Source organism: Aphelocoma coerulescens, chromosome 20 (genome assembly GCF_041296385.1).
Source record: "Aphelocoma coerulescens isolate FSJ_1873_10779 chromosome 20, UR_Acoe_1.0, whole genome shotgun sequence".
Classification (NCBI taxonomy): Eukaryota; Metazoa; Chordata; class Aves; order Passeriformes; family Corvidae; genus Aphelocoma; species Aphelocoma coerulescens.
The window spans coordinates 7,453,427-7,473,729 of record NC_091033.1 but is presented as its reverse complement, the minus strand read 5'-3'; the positions used below and the strand labels follow the sequence as shown (position 1 = coordinate 7,473,729).

At 37.6% G+C, this 20,303-nt stretch overlaps 1 protein-coding gene across 6 annotated transcripts in view; it reads left to right on the top strand.

Annotated features, from left to right (window-relative positions):
• Window positions 1-20,303, top strand: part of ZMYND8 (zinc finger MYND-type containing 8) — a 49,791-nt gene that overhangs the window by 27,996 nt on the left and 1,492 nt on the right. For 4 of the 6 annotated variants that reach the window (XM_069033805.1, XM_069033802.1, XM_069033803.1 and 1 more), the window contains 14 exons: window positions 751-838; window positions 1,485-1,540; window positions 1,997-2,074; window positions 3,111-3,226; window positions 4,291-4,772; window positions 5,115-5,255; window positions 7,827-7,979; window positions 8,704-9,207; window positions 10,964-11,335; window positions 12,901-13,091; window positions 13,633-13,713; window positions 14,671-14,749; window positions 15,289-15,528; window positions 15,678-15,835. In XM_069033805.1, coding sequence (XP_068889906.1) covers window positions 751-838; window positions 1,485-1,540; window positions 1,997-2,074; window positions 3,111-3,226; window positions 4,291-4,772; window positions 5,115-5,255; window positions 7,827-7,979; window positions 8,704-9,207; window positions 10,964-11,335; window positions 12,901-13,091; window positions 13,633-13,713; window positions 14,671-14,749; window positions 15,289-15,528; window positions 15,678-15,835 — 2,739 coding nt within the window. Of the gene's footprint in view, window positions 1-750; window positions 839-1,484; window positions 1,541-1,996; window positions 2,075-3,110; window positions 3,227-4,290; window positions 4,773-5,114; window positions 5,256-7,826; window positions 7,980-8,703; window positions 9,208-10,963; window positions 11,336-12,900; window positions 13,092-13,632; window positions 13,714-14,670; window positions 14,750-15,288; window positions 15,529-15,677; window positions 15,836-16,124; window positions 20,290-20,303 lie in introns of those variants that run through there. The other 2 variants (XM_069033807.1, XM_069033806.1) reach the window with 2 other exon arrangements.

Genomic DNA, 20,303 nt, shown 5'->3' with positions numbered 1-20,303 from the left:
AATAGTAATTTGAAAGTACATATAATGAAATTCTCCATTCTCCATTGCTTAATGAAGAGTGAAGCATTGCAGAGCTTTGTTCTGTCAGGACGTGGTGAAGAGACAAGTTTTCATTCTCCGTGTCCTCACAGTGGAGGCTGATGTCTTTATGGTATAAAGTGTAACAAAACCATGGGACTGATTTTATTTAATCAAATTGCTTTGCCCACTGGGTAGACTGTAATATCAAACATATTGTCTAATATACTGTGACCAGTATTTTTTCTGGGTCTTGTAAAAATTAAAACTGCTGTGGAGTGATAATACATCAGTAGAAGAATCAAGGACTGTTTTCTGCAGAAACATCATGTCCCTAACACTGTGTTAGGAACCATGTTTTTTTGAAATGTTGAAGATATTGATCTAAATAATTCACTATTTAGATTTAATTTAGACAGTTCATACATTTTCAGGGCAGTCAAAAGGCACCTTTTGAATTTGACAGATTCTTAAGCATTTAGAATCATAAGTATCAAAGAATCACAGACTGGTTTGGGTTGGAAGAGACTTTAAAGCTCACCTTGTTCTGTCCCCCTGCTGTGGACAGGGACACCTTCCACAGGACCAGGTTGCTCTGTCCATCCTGGCCTTGAACAATTTCCGGGGTCAGTTTTATTTACTGTATGACTGATAAGACACAGCATTCAGGAAGAAGCTGTCACTTTTTACTAACTTTTCTTTCCTGATACGTTCTTAATTTCTTCTTTACAGAATGTTAAAAAGAAAATGTACGGTTGCACTGAAGCATTTTTGGCTGATGCCAAATGGATTTTGCACAACTGCATTATTTACAATGGGGGTAGGTATAAATATGTACATCTGTCCTCAGATAGGAAACTTTAACGTAGTTGAAGTCATGGAGCAATTTGTAGACTTCTACACTGAAAGGGTCTTCCTGTTAATAACTGTAATGCCGTAATTTTTTTTTTTAACAACTGGCATAAATAAAACTGTAGGGCCAGATACAGCCTGTGCTGTCACTTGCTCATTCCACCTTAGAGAAAACATATCTGAAATAAGTTAGAATCATGGAATGGTGTGGGTTCATAGGAGCATTGGATAGTTTGGACCTCATATGACCTGATCCAACCCACATCATTTCATTCCAACCCCCAAATTGCTTTAGTGTTTTGCATTGTGCAGCACTTAATGGAGACCTAATTGAGAAGATCACACAGCACATCCCTCATTGAAAGAGTGTGCCAGTGGTGAGAAGGCTGCAATAGGCCACAAAAAGGAGCATTTAAAGATTATTAAATGTTACATTGAGAAGAAAAGTGCTGACGTTCTGCTTTTGTAAGCATGTAGTTCATGCATATGTTTTTACATAGTTTTTTTAGATGTTCTCTTTTGGTTTGAATGACTTTTACATCTGGAAACTGTTGATTTTATCATAGTTCTAGCATAACAATTTTCTTGGTTAAATTATTTTATTGTTTCCTCAGGAAATCACAAATTGACACAAACAGCAAAAGTCATCATCAAAATCTGTGAGCATGAGGTATGAGTGCTCCAATTAAATTAATTGTTCTGTATGTTAAGTGCTCCATTTCATGTATTTTTGAGTGACATAATAAATAGTTTCTAAGGTGTGTATTGCAGATTGATAGTTTTTGAGGGCTTCCTTATGTTTAGGTACACATATCCACGGCCTGCAGAATGGCATTGGACAAGGGCGTTGCTAACGTGTCTTCCACTAGGATATTCACTGTTTATAATTAAGACTTGTGGGGAGGGGAGGGAAGAGAAGAAAGTGGATATATGGATTCTGCTCAAAGGTACCTGTCTTGTTAATGAATATTTGGAGTTGGAAAAAGAGACTGACATCTTCTGATGCATAGATGCACTTTTTGGTGGTTCTTTTACTGTAACAATATGATTTTCCTGTGAATAAATGCAAATGATCACACTTTGGACTCTGTTTAATCTCTTCAATAACTTTTCTTTTTCTTTTCAGATGAATGAAATTGAAGTATGTCCGGAATGTTATTTAGCTGCTTGCCAAAAACGCGAAAATTGGTTTTGTGAGCCTTGTGTAAGTTAAGAATTATGGTAGTCTAGCTACTACATTAAACTAGCAGCTCTCATTTGACTGTTACCCCCTCTTTGTTTTAAACCTGTGGTGGTTACTGAGTCAAGGGAAGCTGCTGTAGTTTACCTAGTAGTTTGTGCTGGCGGATCATCCTTCTGGAGTCAGACTGTCTAAAGATACTTAACTGTTAAGACTGCAGGTTTTCACAAAAGGATTGGTCCAGTCAGAAATAGTTGTAAAGGCTGTCAGCAACCAGTTCACAAGTTCTCTGTCCTCAAATATAAGGTAACTGCCTTGTGCCACCTGTGCTTACATGTGGTACCCTCAGTGCTCGGAGGATTTCTGAAACGTGAACATCTCTTTCTGCAGATGTGCATCAGTTTAGACTTGGTTTTTCTTTTGTGACCTGTTGATAGGTTGTATGTTTTCTGTTTAATACTGAACTGAATTTGGGAAGACTCCTTAAAATTCTTAAGTAGAAGTGTATAATCCATCAAGTTCTTTCATGGGCTGTCCTGGTTTCAGCTGGGATAAGAGTTCATTTTCTTCTTAGTAGTTGGTACAGTGCTGTGGTTTTGATTCAGTATGAGAATAATGTCGATGACACACTAATGTTTTGGTTGTTGCTAAGTAGTGCTTACCCTAAGTCAAGGACTTCTTAGTGTCTCATGATCTGCCAAGCCTAAGTGAAAATTAGAGTGTTTCAAAGATTGGCTCTAGTGTAACTTATGTTATGCTACATATTTGGAGGGGACGAATCAAAAATAAATGAATAAAGACGCGCAATTACAATAAGTTTAATAAAGATATGTAAGATTTTATGTTTTGGGAGTTTTTTAAGTACAATTTTATCATTTTGTCCTCTCAGGATTTATTATGTTTATAGTAAAATGGAATCTTGTAATTTGGCAACTGCCTTGTGCATATTGCATCTTTATTGAATCTAAGTAATACATACAATTAAAAAAAATCATGTTTATTAGATTTGAAGGTAGTACTGCTTACATTTTCTTACTGTGTATTTTGCCTCTTCCTCTAGAGCAATCCCCACCCTTTGGTCTGGGCTAAACTCAAAGGCTTTCCATTCTGGCCTGCTAAAGCACTAAGGGATAAAGATGGGCAAGTCGATGCCCGTTTCTTTGGCCAACATGACAGGTGGGAGTTTAACCAAAGGATGTCTTTGGCTGTACTTAAAAAATTCACGTTGTAATTTTGTGTGCTTACAAGTTTTTGGATCCTGTCTTTAGAGCCTTGACCCTAACAAACTATGTAATACTGTAGCAAATACAGTTTTAGTTTGTTACATGATGTCTGTTGAATGTGAGCTGTATTTGTAAGATGATTACATACATAGTCTGGTAAGTATGCAACTTAATTCCTGTGTCTGGTGTTGTGCTGGGGAGAACTGTAGTTCTTAAAGGTGGAAGAGAACACTGAAGTCATTTATGTTGTCTAAACAACATGGGAATAAATACACACCTGTAGGTTTGAAAAATACAGAAATATAACCTGTGTTGAAAATGCCAGTTTTGCTCCAAAGGGAGTTTTCTGTACTTGTGAATCCTCTGCTTAGATGGGCAGGGCCATGATGAATACAAGTTAATTTGTCATGAATTGGAAATATAAATCTATAAACATGTGCTATAAAAACCCCAAGTCTGTAGGGCCATGGAATAATTAAGTTAAAGTTCCTGGGATCTTAGGATCTTGGGAGACAGTTTCAGGGTCTGCTTCATTTCATGAGAAATAAAATCTGTCCAGTACTTGCTGATAGAACTTTTGCTGGCATTGAGGAGTTTGGCATGGCAGGTAAAATGTTTCTAAGAAGGTGCTTGTGAAGTATTCTTTTCCTTAACTGCTTTTTACATTTTAGTGCTATGACAGAAAGATAGACTCTTTAGCAATGGTTGTTTTGCAGTTATATAGACTATTTCAATTAGGAATATTTTGTCATATTTGACCAGTGTTAAGTCATGTTTTATTGCTACTGGGTAAAGTAAAACAAGCTAGTGATAATCCAAGGCATCAGTTTGCTTACTTACAAAAACTAAGCACTGAAATATTAAAAGACTGTAATGATGGTTCTTTAGAATGATCTGAGCTATTTATGTCTTTATGATTAGGCAAAAATAAATTATTATGTGCGTAAAAGTTGGCAGTGGCAATTCACAGGATGAAATGTAGTTACATTATCTTCTATTTCTCTGTTTTATATATAGGGCCTGGGTTCCAATAAATAATTGCTACCTCATGTCTAAAGAAATTCCTTTTTCTGTGAAAAAGACTAAAAGCATTTTCAATAGTGCAATGCAAGAAATGGAAGTTTATGTTGATAACATTCGTAGAAAATTTGGGGTATTTAATTATGCACCTTTCCGGACACCATATACTCCCAACAATCAATACCAAATGTTGTTAGACCCTGCAAACCCAGCTGCTGGAACTGCAAAGACAGACAAACAAGAAAAAATCAAACTGAATTTTGATATGACAGCATCACCCAAGATTCTGATGAGCAAGTCCATGCTGAGCAGTAGCACAGGTCGCAGGATTTCACTGACAGATATGCCACGGTCACCAATGAGTACAAACTCATCAGTTCACACTGGATCTGATGTTGAACAGGATGCAGAGAAAAAAGCAACTTCCAGTCATTTTAGTGCCAGTGAAGAATCCATGGACTTCATTGACAAAAATACAGGTAAAAAAAGAAAGGAGGTACAGGACTTTGGTAATGGACTAGTTTTATTCCATGTACTTTTTAAAGACAGGCTGTATTATTACTTAGTTCATGAAGAAATTTTAGAAAAAGTGATGCATTTAACTTTCAGTATCACAGATAAGAAACGACAGTTCTCTCTGACACATTGAGAAGGAATGAATAATCTTGAAAAGTGACTAAACCCCTTCAATTTAAATAGCAGAAAATAGTTGTAGCTATCAAAATGAATGGAGAGTGGAAAGAAAAAAAAAAAAAATTAGAATTGTCATGATTAGGTGTTGTAGTATTAAATCTGTCTTTATTAATTTTGTACTTTTTCAGCTTCTCCAGCACCAACAAGAACAGGTCAAGCAGGGAGCTTGTCAGGCAGCCCCAAACCTTTCTCTCCTCAAGCATCAACGCCAATTTCTGCTAAGCAAGAAAGAACTTCCACTCCAGGAAGCATTCTGAATCTCAATCTTGGTTAGTCTTGACGTTTGAAAACCTAATATTCTTACAGCTGAACAAATTATGGTGGTGTCAGTGCAGCATAGTATGAACAAACATGCTTCTTACGTGGCTTTAAATTAACAGAGGTCTTTAAATGAGGCACATACGTAATTATTGTTTCATCAAATTTACTGGGTTTTTTATTTTGTATAAGAAAGTTATTATTTCTTGTTGATGAAAGGAAGTAGTTAAAGGATAATTTTTTTCTTAGCTGACCTGTACAAATGAATGTGTCTAAACAGTAGGTAAGTTTCTAAACATTGCAATGACATGAACATTGCTGCTCTTCACCATTCAGTGTCTCTCAAGTGAATTGCTGGCAAGGTTTTCTTGTGATCTTTAGGATTTAGGATTTACTAGGGCTTCTCTCTTGCTGCCTTCACATCACCTCCTCACTGACCATCCCTCTCTAGGGAGATAGATGGATGAAAGGAATTAGCAGAATTCTTGAAGTCTTGAAACTCCCTAGAAGTAAATTTTGGGATTGTGGAATTTTGAAAGATGGAGTAGGTAAGTACTAAGTTGGTAAAATAGTTCTGCAAGCCTAACAGATGTAAATCAGTTTCCTCAGTCATGCTTTGTTCCTGTGAGCATTCTGATTCAGTTCTGGCTACTTTTTACCTCCACGTGATACTACACAGAGAACCAGGATTTTGCACCTTGGTGTTAGCCAGGTATTTCAGGAAGGCTTAAATTCAAATAATGAATTCATGTCCTCAGTGCCTTACAGATACTCTGATTCTGGATACAAGCTCACAAGTCTGTTTTGCAGTGGATCATGCTATATGTGTAGACATAATTGTAGAATTAATTTCTCCTGCTGCACTGCAGCTGGTGCATTTGGAAAAACATTAAGAAATACATAGTGCTGCAGTTGTTTGAGCCACAGATGGGAGACATCAGCTGGAGTGTAGAACACTTTGAACAAATAGCGTAGATGGGAAAATCCGATGTTATGGTCCATGAGCAATGCCATAAAAGGAGTTATTGTATGCTTTCAAGTAGAATATCTGGGGTTTTTTCAGGTTTAGGGGAATTTCCTTTGTTAAATATACTTTTTGGTGATGGGAGTGGAAATGGCAACTGTTCTTCATTTAATAGTGTCAGCTGTGCCAGACATGGATTCTTCTATGGATGTTAGAATTTTTCCATCATATGTGATGTGACAGGGATTCTCTCTGCAAACACAAAAGTGAGAGTCCAGAAAACAAAGACACTTTGTATCTTGCTAGGAGGACTCTAATGATCTGCAATTCAGCAAAAAGGAAGGAGAAATAATAGAAATGAGCCATCTGTTGTTACTGGCAGACTTGCTAATTTGAGAAATGGAGGTGTGAATGAGCAAGATATACAGGGATTTGGGGGGGAAAAACCCGTGTGCCTGATATTATAGGACCCGCCCTTGGATAACAGAGGCAAAAACAATAAGAATATACCTTGTTATGAAATTCAGACTTTAAAAGGATGTCTGGTCAGAGGAATCATTGGTTCAGCATTTTGTATTTATTTCACTTTTCTCTAAGTTGCACATCAACAGAAAATGTCTTGTAAATAAATATATATATACACACATATATATATATAAAGTAAAATAAGGCAACACTGTGTCATATTTAACTGCTCTCGAATGAAACTTGAAAATAAAGCACAAATGGCATGTTGTGCCAGTGTTGCCTTTTGCCTTCTCCGTGGCCTCTGGTTTTTTTCAGCATATGGCATTGGCTCTTTTAATCCTACCACAAGCCAGCTGAAGGAGCTAAACTGGCCAAACATGATTCTTCTCTTCGCTCTTTCCCCGTTCTTCATGGGTCCTTCCTCTTCCCCCAAGTAACTCCAACTGATTCGGTGCCCTGGGCACTGATGGAGTGTCAGCACTCCTGGTGAAGGGTAAAGGATAAGGACTTATGCTACAGAAATACATCTCTGAAATGAGAAAATTGAAGCAAAAATGTGAAACTTAGTTGCTAAGACAGTTTCAGCCTTAGCACTGTAGTGTGTACTCTTTGCAGACAGATGTGTGCATTTCAGAGTGAAAGTTCTATACATGTAGATGAAAACTCAAGATTTTGCTGACATATACTGTATTATTCTATCTTGAATTTACTAATCTATCCAGTGAATCAATCCACATTTTTATATGTATTCTCGTGACCTAACTTTTGGATTTTAAATGATGACTATAAAGACTTTTATTTCTATTCAATTTTCTCTGTGAAGGTAGTACTCCTTGTAGTAAATAGCAGTGGTGGTTTAGTAAGGGTGCTGTCAGACAGCTTTACAAACCTGAATGGGGATTTCTTGAAAAATTCACATTGATGAAGAAAACGTCCCCATAATCGATGCATGTGTTTTGTGTGTGAAGAGAGGAAGAATCCATTTTTTGTGGTAGTCATTTTAGAGTTATTACTTAGCTCATAATTATAAAAAAAAGTGCAGTATGTTCCTGATTGTCTGCATTGCTCTTTGGTGAAACTTGTTTTATCTGGATAGTGATCTCGGTTCCCTTTGTAAGATACTTTTCTTAGTTTCTGTTTCTTTTTGCAGATCGTAGCAAAGCTGAGATGGATCTGAAGGAGCTGAGCGAGTCGGTGCAGCAGCAGAGCACCCCTGTGCAGCTCATCTCTCCCAAGCGGCAGATCCGCAGCAGGTTCCAGCTCAATCTTGACAAGACCATAGAGAGTTGTAAAGCACAACTGGGTGAGTGTCCCTCAAGAACACTGGACATCAGATGGATACACTTAAATAAGTTTTTGAATAGTAAAACCGTAAATATTTTACATTTTAATACAAGAGTAGAGGATATTTGAACTCTTTGAGGCAAGTAGAATGCACTGAACTAGTTTCCTTTATAACACAGTGAGACCTGATGCTTCAAATTTTTGTCAGAAAGCTTTCATCTTTTAACCTGTATTTGTACCATGCTGATGTAGATAGTATGAGAGGATTATAGTCTTGTTTGCTTTGCATGTTAAAAAGTTGGAGAATTCTGCCTAAATTGTGTCAGTTACACAAATTAGAATGAATGTAAGTAACTATTATCAGGTGAATAGTGTTGCTGATTTTTAAGGTGGCTTCTTGTGGATAAAAATAATTCATTTTTGTATTTGCCAGGATTGGGAGTTGAACAAAAGAGCTTGCAGGTAGTGGGAAAAAGCAGTGAAAGGAGGGCAACTGAATGAAATAAAAATTAATTAATTAATTAATTAAAAATAAAATTAAAATAAAAATTAATTAATTGGAGTATGTAGAAGTTTATTCTTATACATTGTGGTGCTGGGATAGAGCACTAAGATTTGTAGCTTAAGCACTGACAGTTAAGATAATGGTGTGTGTACACTTTGTTCCAGTATATAGAGTATTTTCCTGGTAATGCCAGTCAGTCTGATGTCAGCATGCAATGTACTTTCCTTCCCACAATTAGGAATAAATGAAATATCTGAAGCTGTTTATACTGCAGTAGAACACAGTGACTCTGAAGATTCTGAAAAGTCCGATACCAGTGACAGCGAATATAGTGATGAGGATCAGAAATCAAAGAATGATCAAGAGGATGGTGAGGACAAGGAAGGTACAAGAAGTGACAAAGAATCATTGAGCTTGAAAAAAAAACCTAAGCCTCCAGTACAGAATGAAGACAAGGAGGAACTTAAAAGCACAAGTCCAGAAGTGGAGAAAACAGAAGAACCGGTCAAGGAAAAGGCCGTTTCAGACACTGAAAAAGAATTTTCTGAAAAGGGAAAGAGTTTACAGCATCCTGCAAAAGAAAAGCTGAAAGGTAAAGATGAAACAGACTCTCCAACTGTGCATCTAGGACTGGACTCTGATTCTGAGAGTGAACTTGTCATCGATCTAGGAGATGATCATTGTGCTCGTGAAGGAAGGAAAAACAAGAAAGAATCTAAAGAACCTTCTCCTAAACAAGATGGTAGGATGAAATTATTTCCTTTTTTTTTCTTCTCTTCTGTAGGACTGTTACCAAAGGTAGAATTGCTACCTTTATTTTTGCATTAAGATAAAAATATCAATATTAAAACAATTTTTAGGAGTGATTGTTCATACTTTGTGATTATGAAAAAAGTTTTCGGTGCCCATTGTAGTTTCTGGTTTAAACAAAATTTGTTTTGCTGCTTCCTTTCAGCAGTGTAGAACTATGAATATCCCTAATTTTTGCTGTGTGACAAATGTAAAGTTTATTTTGCAATTTTTACTACTTTCAGTTGAATCTTTAAATTTTCATTGACCTCCCAACATTTCTGGTATAGAAGAAATTAGAACTTACCAAACATAGAAATTGCATAAGAACCCATTCAAATCAATGTAAATACTCTCAGTCATAATCAAAAGAACTAAATCACTTGTTGTCTGAGATACTGTACTTTGTTCTTGTGTTGCTAAAAGAGGAAAGCAATCTCAATGAGTAATGTGCTTTTGCTAAGCTTGTTTTGCATGTTAGTCTTTTGACAACAGAAAATAGAAAACCAGATTTAAATGGTTAGATTGAAAAATATTTTACTCTTCATAGAACTTTTTATCTTCTTGTTGATATTTTATAGCATATTGGCTCAGTCATTTTATTTAAAATAGTGTTTTCAATCCACTAACTAAGCATACTTTAGAAGACCACTTAATGCTCCTGAATTTTGAATCTTAGAACTTAATGCATAAATGTTACTATGACATCATCAAGAAATAGGCTTATAAAATAAAAAGAGAATTGTAGTTTTGGGCATTCTTGTTTTGTTTAAAAATTAATTAATTTAAGCTTTATGAATTTCAGAACCACCGATTCATGTGGTCTAAATGAGTGATGGTTGAAATAATAAGTAATCCTAAAGTTTGATAGAGAGGCAAAGAAATAATACATCTTCTGGGTGAAATTAAAAGTGAATTCAAAACTGAACACAGTACTTGAAGTGTGGCCTCACCAGTACCAACTACTGCAGGACAGTCACTTTCCTGATCCTGCTGGCCACTCTATGGCTGATACCAGCCAGGATGCCATGGCCGCCTTGGCCACTTGGGCACATGCTGGCTCATCTCCAGCACCCCCGTGTCCATTTCTACTGAGCAGTTTTCAAGCCCCTCTGCCCCTGCAGTGCTGCAGGGGGTGATTGTGACCCAAAGGCAGGACCCAGCACTTGGCCTTATTGAACTTGATTAAGTTGTCCCAGCCCATTGATTCAATCTGTCAAGATCTTTGCAAAGCCTTCCTGCCCTCTAGCAGATCAGCACTCCTGCCCAACTTGGTGTCATCTGCATTTGGTTGTCAATGTTAGGTCACTGTTGTTTAGAAAGTTTTTAGTGTGCTGTTCCTTCAGTTACTGCTCAGACATTAATCCTTTAGAATGTTTTTTTTTCTCCTGAAAGCAATTGGGATGATGGCTGGAAGTGGTAAGGCAGCAACATCTTAATAAGTGTGAACCTCTCATGTATCTTCTGCATGAGGTCAAGCTGGTTTTTCTTGGTTTTGTACTTTTTGTTTTGCTTAGTTACTGATGCATCTGAATTGCCACTAGCTTCAACTAGACTGAAATGACTTTACTTGTAGAATATTGATTAGTTTTGAGGAAAATAATTCAAAGCAGACTGGAAGGTATATATGGCTGTTCCAAAAACTAGATGGAAAATAATGAATCAGATGTGTTGGTGAAAAGCTGGCATAACATTTTATGTTTGTTTAGTTGTAGGTAAAACTCCACCTTCCTCCAGTGCAAGCACCCAGCCTCTACCAGAAACTCCAGTACTCACCCGCTCTGCATCCCAGACCCCACCAGCTGGTGTGACAGCAACCACCAGTGCTGCTTCTACTGTCAGTGCTCCCTCTGCTGCCACAGGAAGCCCTGTGAAAAAGCAGAGGCCTCTGCTGCCCAAGGAAACCGCCCCTGCTGTGCAGCGGGTGGTGTGGAATTCTTCAAATAAATTCCAGACATCTTCTCAGAAATGGCACATGCAGAAGGTACAGAGACAGCAGCAGCAGCAGAGCCAGCAGTCTCAGTCACAGCAGCCTCAGTCCTCCCAAGGGACAAGATACCAGACAAGACAAGCAGTTAAAGGTACATACTTTTCTAACCCAATGTGCCTGTGGTGCTCAAACTCCCCAGTAGTGATCTCAGTGCTCCAGGGGTGCCCAGCCAAGAGTTCTTGTGCGTAAACAAAATCTCTTAAGTGTGGTTCTACTCTGATAAGTGCCTTTAGAATACAAGTTACTCACCATACCTGCTCTTTCTGGTGTGTATTTAGGAGTCATGTCTCCTTATTTTAATAACAAAAAAATTTGGTGTGTCTGTATAACTATTGTTGCTTTTCTTAGACAAAACAGACTTGGAAGGGTGAACTGAACCATTTTCTGGATTATATGCTAAAACCATTAACTATTCCACTTGCATGTTTACCAGTGTCACCTCAGCATCTACAGATTGCTTCCAGTTTTGTCTGACAGGCAATTGGTCTGAAGGGTTTTTCAGAGTATAATTTGACAACAGTGAAATTACCCAGGCTCCAGGATTTGTCTTTGAAATCCCTGTTGTTTAACAAGACTTTGATGCTAGTTTACTGAGCAAACACCTCTGGCATTTCAGAATGTTTTCACAACTGTTTTCTCACCATCCCTTTGCTGCAGCTCTCACCAATAGCAGGCACAGGGTAATACAAGCCTGTGCTGCTGTTGCTTCACTTAACAGCAACTTTATGTAGATCAGCTTCATTTGTAATTTCAGCTTAATAAATGGAAATGTTTACTGCTGTGCCTAATGAGGACACATTCTCCACTCTGCTGACACCACTGGCACGCAGGTGATTTTAGAGGAGAGAGGTTTTAGGTTCACATACAGACATTTACAGAGGCTCATTTCTCTGGTCCCAAACTGCTTTTGTTTCTGTCATTTAAGGATTGTGGAGGAAGTGGTGTCTTTCTGCTTGTAGACTGCACGAATTGATACAGTAATATTCAGTGAGGAAAAACAAATGTGAAAATTGGAGAAGTTAGATGTGAAACCTTTAACAGAATCATACTTTTAATACACACCTTAATAGTATGGGCTAAATTTCATGTTCAGCCCATGAGTTTGTTTTTTCAATACTGTTTACTATTGAGCACATCATAGCAATGTTCCATCTTAAATATTATAGTCTAGAAATCTATCAAGTGAAAACTATAAAATCTGTAGATTCCTCATATGCTGAATGGGCATAAACAAAAATATAGCACTATTCCAATTACTAAGTAGTAATTCCACTACTGAGGATATTGGCAATGAAGACATCTTTTATAATATGAATCAGTAAAAAGAGCTTGAAAAGTTTTGTTCTTAAAAACATAAATTTTTTAAAATACTCCAGCAGATAAGTCATTAGAACTGAGGGAGACTTCTGCACTGGCCAGTCTAAGATGATAAGGTTCAAAGTTGTATTTGCTTCCTTACCTTTAAGCCTTACAGTTATGTACAAGTTCAGTGGCTGGGCACTGTGTAATTAATCATATGATGGCACCATTGTATAAGTAAAGCAAGTCTGAAATGGTTATATGCAGACAGTTAAGTTAGATATTGAAGGTAGAAGTTTGCCTACTGTTTTCATAATTCCTTGTGTGATTGATCCACTCAATGTTCTCTTTTCTTAGCTGTGCAGCAAAAAGAGATCACCCAGAGCACTTCCACATCCACTATAACCTTGGTCACAAGTACTCAGCCTATTTCTATGGTTACCAGCTCTGGTTCTGCAAGCACACTTTCTTCCTCACTTAACACAGACTTGCCAATTGCAACAGCTTCAGCTGATGTGGCTGCAGATATTGCTAAATACACCAGCAAAGTAAGTTCTGGAGGAAGGTTTTAATGAAGTTGTACTTTTCTTTTAAAACACCCTATAGTTTCATCAGGTGGTAACTTGTCATAAATGTGTGTTCATGCATTAAAACAGTTGCTAAGTTGTTAAAGAGAAGGGGTGTGGTACTGGTCTCATCACAGTGACAGTGAGGGAAGGGACATGAGCCTTCCATACTCCCTTAGATCTTTAGATTAAAAAAATCAATGAATACTGTGTATTTTTGTATTGAGTTTCTTCCCCAGATTCGTGGTTATATATTTTTTGTTGATAAATTATATCAGTAGCAATTTCTTAGAAAAGTAGAAGGTCAAGCAGTTCACCAGTTCAGGACACGTAAAAATCAGAGTCCTGATCAAAACTGTTATGCTCTTCCTTCTAAATAAGTAGAACCAGGTAAATTATTTGTATTTAGAGAGAGAAAGAAGGGTAGCAATATAGGTTCCCAGTAGAGGGCTTGAAAGAAAATGAAAGTGGGAATCTACTAAAAATATATATAAAAGAATTTTTTTTTCTTTTTGTCTTTCAGATGATGGATGCCATCAAAGGAACAATGACTGAAATATATAATGATCTTTCAAAAAATACTACTGGAAGTACAATAGCTGAGGTTAGTGCAAAATTAAAAATAAAACCAACTTGTATTTTAAGTTTGAAAAATGCAAATTAGTATTTTTATGTATAAAAATGTGCCACATAACTATATCTACAAAGTATTATATAAGGAGATTGTCAAGAGATACTAATATCTGTGGGCTCTGTAAGATAAGGATTAAGCCATCAAACCCAGGTCCTTAAATCTTCTGTCAAGCATTTGTCACCTTGTTTAAAATTAGAAATTAAGTCAGTTTTTTTGAAAATAAATTTTTTGTAAGCTGTGTAGTGCAGTAGCTTATTCCAGTTACATGATTATGACCATAGTTTTAATACTTCTTTAAAATACTTTGAACTTTTAACATTTTTAATGAAATGTTATACATTGCTTTTCATTTTCCTTAAGGGTAGCACTTAATATCTTCTAAGGGTTTTTTTTAACATTGGAGAAAGCAGATTAAGCAAGAGAACAAATAAAGCTCAAAGTGTGATAATTTATTTACCTCTTTTAACCAAAATAAGGGAGTCAGAGTTTTGAGCAAAGATATTTGTATTCGTGATCCACAGTGAATAGAAAACCTTGCTTTTCCAAGCCTCATCTAGCTAAAAATACAGTAAAATAAATGAAATGTCATACTAATAAATGCAAACAGCACTGAGGAATAGGTTCTTGATTCCGGTCAGAAATTTGAGACTTGACAGTTTCAGAGGAATCAAGAGTTAAGTTTAATAAAATTTTTTTGTCTTCAAAGAATTCTGTGCTCTTTATGGTGAGCAAATCTAGCAAATAAGTATTTAGAATACATCACACTTTGGTTTGGGGTTTACTATTGTCTTGTCCTCATGTTAATGTGAAAGAGCCTTGATGTAAATGATGGCTCATTGCTTTGGGTGTGTTTTTTTTATATAATAATCATGTATTATACACCACACCCTGTTTATTATTACTAACTATTACATTTTTAATATTTAGATTCGGCGTTTGAGGATTGAGATAGAAAAACTTCAGTGGTTACATCAACAGGAACTTTCAGAAATGAAACATAATCTAGGTATGAAAATGACAGTCCCAAACAGTGTGTCAGGTATTGTCCTACATGGAAAATGGAAATGCTTGTAGTATGTGTTACCCTCATCACATGATGCTGCACATTGTCTCCCTTGCAACTTCCACATTTTTCTTTGTAAAGACACCAAGATACGATGAACAAATTAGATGAGAGAAGAAACGGAATTCTCTGTATTTTCTGATTATTGAAGAAGAACAAAAGTTTGGGCTTGTAAAGAAAAAGCACGTTAGCAGCAGCTGCATATGTCCTTTTTGTGCTTATGCTGTATCCTGGTCCTTTGTGGGACATCTAGAACTACAGTGCTAAAGAAATGGAAGGTAATGGTTAAAAATCATGGTGCCAGAATAAGAAAAGAAGATGGAAGACTTGCATTTGTTGAGTAGGTATGAAACAGATGCCCAAACTCAGGAAATACCTTGACTGCTAGTTCTAATGTCATGTTGTCTTTAAACTCATATTACTGTTTTGCTCCTTGCTGTTGGGTAGAAAGGTAAACCCATCTTTCTCTGGATTTTGAGTAGAACTGACAATGGCTGAAATGCGTCAGAGCCTGGAACAGGAACGAGATCGTTTGATTGCCGAAGTGAAGAAGCAGCTGGAACTGGAAAAGCAACAAGCAGTGGATGAAACCAAGAAGAAGCAATGGTGTGCCAACTGCAAGAAAGAGGCCATCTTTTATTGCTGTTGGAATACCAGCTACTGTGACTACCCCTGCCAACAAGCTCACTGGCCTGAGCATATGAAATCTTGCACACAGTCAGGTAATGGTGCCTCTTTCGCAGCTGAGGGGGTTTGGGTAGGTGGATGGATCCACAGTGTCTCAGTTCTTCATGTGCAGATGGGACCCTGAGGAGGGACTGTGGACTGGCTCCCATGAGTAGTAGCCTCATCCTTTTTTCCTTTATTTTAGCTACTGCGACACAGCAAGAAACAGATACTGAAATTAGCACAGAAACACTAAATAAATCATCCCAGCCCAGTTCAAGTGTGCAGTCTACACCCACAGAAACAGCCAGCACCCCTAAGGAAAAGGAAGGTTCAGCTGATAAAAGCAAAGAGTGTGTTACAGTGAGTATCATCACTTCAAACAAAAATAACGTGTAAGATTTCTCTGAAACCTTCCCCTAAAGGCTTCCCTGGAGAAGCCAGGAATTGGTAACCATTTGCATTATTTCAAAGAGTGTGTTTTGGGGAGTGATAGAGATTTGTGGTTTTTGTTCTTCATCTTGTAAAAAAAACCTCCTCTGTCCTCTGGGAACACCCTTTCCCCTTCGCTTATTCCCAATAAAACCTTGTGTTGGCTTGACTCATCCTTCCAGCCAAGGGGGACTGGACCTCTTTCTCTCTCTCTCTCCAGGACCCATCAGTGTAGCTTCTGGTCTGGATCTTTCGATACAAGTTGCCTTCTGATAAGCAATACTGACTGCAGCACTTCCAAGCCCTTCTTGCCTGGGGGTTCAGAGGCCAAGCTCAAGACCTGCATCCAAACCAACTTACTTTCTCACCACAGACTGCCATTAGGGTACCACAATGTTCCATAACACTGATACAACACTTCACCTGGATCTACGGTTAACGGAGCAGTTTTGAAATCTTCCATAGCATCTACTCTGATAGTTTTCAGTAGGCAAGGATGAGCAAATGCTCTAAAAAAAGGGACTTAACATTGCATATATAGAAAATGTTTATAGAGAAGATTCTGCTTTCTAGGTAGGGCTTGACTATTAGCAATTTCGGCATCATTTTTTTTCTGCCCTTGCAAGATTTATTAAAAGAAAAATTTTAGTGGGGAGGGGGGTGGGGCTGATCCTTCAAACCTTTACACATGATCCTCCACATCAGTAGGAGCCTTGTTGTATTTTAAAATATTAAAAGCAAACTAATTTTGTAGTATTGTGATTCCAGCATGATGTCTCATTGAGATAGTCCTGTAGAATTGGGAAACATAGTAATCTAGAGAGCTGTGTTCATTTCTTGACACTTTTGCTACTGTCTGGTGTTAGATCTCTCGGCTTGAAATGTCATCTAAGGGAGTAACTTGGGGAACAGATTTGAAGAGGGGGAAAAGAATGTGCTGTTTCACTTAAGTGTTTTGATGAAGTTGGTTAAACTCTGGCTCATTCGGTTAATGTTTTTACGCACTGTTACGGCAGCACAAGCTTTGTATTTCTGGGTAAGTAGGGAATATGAGACCTAAAACCTGCCAGGGAATATTCCAGTTAAACAGATATGGAATTGCTTTTATATAGATGTTCTACCTGAAACATCATGCTGTGTACATTGATCATTTTCATAATCTGAATTTTGTTTTATTAACAAGGAAGTAACCTGTGAATTCATTAAGATGCAAATTTTTAACACAAAGAAAACATCCAACATAAATTTCATGTAATAATAATAATATAACAACTAGGTGGAATTTATGTAAAAGCTGAGGCTTTTAGAGGTTGCCAGTGCTGTCTCTGCAGATAGCAACAGGTGTGACAAGCAACCAGCCTTTAAAACTGGTCCAGGTACTGCAGACCACCACCTATATTCCAACTACGCAACCCACAATTGTAAGTACAACATCATAATTTAAAGTCTGCAGCAATGCTGTTCCTGGCATTAAAATTGCTCAGTATCTCTGGGGGGTTGTCTCCGTCTGGTGTTGTATCAAGAGATGAATTCACTGGTATAGTCTCAACTTCCAATGCAAAATGCTTTATTTTGCTGTGCAACATTCCACCCTTTCACTCCATTCATGATTGCAAGGATTCAGAAATCTTTAAGTGCAAAGGCACTGGGGACAGGCAGAGGCCATTTCACATTATTGGTCCGTTTCATGTATATACTTGACCACAACATCAATGTAAATATATAGAATTCATTTAAAATATCTTTTAAATATCGTTTTGTCTATGTATCCTAAAGAGATTTAGAGATTTAATTATTTCTGAGCTATGCTTGATATTCCTGTGACATCTCAGTACCTGTAAAAAAGGATATGCATTTGTCAGCAGTGTCTCTCCCATGCAGTCTTGCACATTAGCATTATGAAACAAGAAATCGCATTGGAATCAGACCTGGGTTTTTTCCATCAAAGGCTTGACCGAGGACAACCGAATTCCCTAGTGTCAGTCACAGTAGATGGGACAAAAGTGAGTTGGATTTTTGTATTTTATACACCATATTAGCCCGTTATTTCAGCTGGTTGTGCTCTGCAGTGCTCATGTCAGAGTCAGCTCCTGAGCTGATGCTGCCCTGGTCATGGCACATGCTCTGCCTCTGTGGTGGGTTCAGCAGGCAAACCCATGTGTGGGTGACTTCATTTCTGACTTAATTTATAACAGTGTGTAGTATTTCACCTGACTTAACAGTGTACCTTACCCACCCTGTGACTGTGAGGCCTGATGTGCTGTATAAGTTCCTCTGTCTCTCTTTCCCTGTGCACACCCCCCGGCTGCAGGACACATCTGTGTGTGTTGGTGGATATGTGCTCATGCACAAACAGTGCTTCACAGCCATCAGATTCCACACAAACACAGCTCTTACTGGGGATTGAGACTTCCCACATTCCTCACAGCATTTCAGTTCCACTTGGTCTCAGCTGAGACCACTGTGCACCATTGCAGCATTGGCCCTGAGTTGCTTGGACTGAACTACCATTAACAGTAAGGTTTTGTATGTGTTTTAAAATCCAATAGCAGACATCTAAGACATCAGGCTTCTTTTGTGAATAGCCACGAGGTTGTAAGATCCTACGGTGGTTTTGTGTAATATTCAGAAAAATGGCAGTTACCCTCATCAGTTTTCTGTAACACAAAGTGTATTGAGTTATGTAGAGCAGAATTGGAAGGTGTGAAAGGTTTCCAACTTTATTTGTGCATGTTTATAACTTTGTACACATTTGCATTAGTCTTGCACAGCTACAGACACCTCTGTATTCTAATGACTGCACGTGCAATTTGAATAATTTTAAACCTTAGTGCATGTTTAATATGTATGCAAAATGTACATATGTGTAAAACTGGCAGAGGTGGAAAATTTACCTCTCAGGGAATGATCTTAACACATTTAAGGAGTCTCGCACATTCCATATTCCGTTCGCGCTAAGAACTGAAACTTAATTATTTCCATGTGTGTAAGTGCGTATATTTAAAAGCAACTGTGGCAACCTTAATCTCCCCATCTCTAGTACTGACAGTGACTTACATAATGGCTTCTTTAGAATTCAGTTTGCACTTTGTGTCCAACTAGGAATTTCTTCCTCTGAACAACTTCCATTGTACTTTCTGGGTACCATTTCCATTGAACCTTGTAAACACATCTGAAATCATTACAAAATGGCAGTAATCTGGAATTTATTTAGCAAATTGGTCCCATGTTTGTTTTTTATTCTTTCTGCAGTTAAAATAATGTAAAAATATGAACCCATCATCTTTGCATTCCGGCGAATGGAATGAGTAGGCTTCTGGGAAGGCACAGACTCAGTCACAAAGGAGCTGTAATCCATCTCAGCAGGGATACTCACAGTCTTTCTGGAATATCATTAAGACACTCGTGGTTTCTTGAATCAGTGTGGGAAAACATTGGGCTTCAGTGAACTTGTATTTGTTCTTCCATGTTCTCTCTGGAATGTCACACTACCATTGGGGGATGATCTGTGCATCCCTTTCAGGTTCCTCAAAATCTCACTCCCTGTTTCTTCCACAAGATGTTGTGAACTGAAATAGATGCGCTCGATCACCAGTTGTGCATCACTGGAATTGTATTGGAACACACTTTGCAGTTTGTATGGTAGAGACATTTCTAGACTTTCTCACATTTTTGGAGGAAGGTTAAAATACAGACTTTAGGTTCAATAAATCCTCTTACAGATCTCCAGAGTGATGTGACCTTGACCAGATTTTTTAACATTCTTGTGCCTTTGTCTCTGCATCTGTAGAATCAATTACCACCTATAGAGATGTCCTGAAACTCCATTTGTTGAGATGTATAAATCATGATCTGTATGATGGAAGTGAAAAGTTTATTCTATATTAATATTTTTACAGGGTGTGTAAGACAATTCCCAGTAATGCTGATGTTTTTGCTATTAATTTGTGCAGAAGTTAAATTAAGTACTTTCTTTTGTTCAAATGGATGTTCTTTGTTCTCTTCTGTATAGACTGAATGCATGGGGGAAAGTTCCTTTTGGGGAAAAAGATTTAAGTAATGTGTAACAAGAATATACTTATAAACAAGGGTATTTTTGTACTCCAGTTTGATTTGTGAGAACTTTTTCAAATGACAAAGGATTTTCTTAGCCCTTTTTCTTCTTCCCATGTGTTAGTTTGCAGAAAATACATAACTGGATGTAACTGAAACCCTCACCCTCCAAGCACAGGCAATGTGTGCACCCCTATAGCACCTCCTGTCCCTGTAATTCTATAGCAGTGATGAGAACACAGAAACTCTTGGCTATAGGGAAGTAATGCACTACTCTCTCCCCTGGAATGAGGTAATACTGCGGTAATAAAGGTATTAGTTCTTGCACAAAATTGGAACTTGTTCT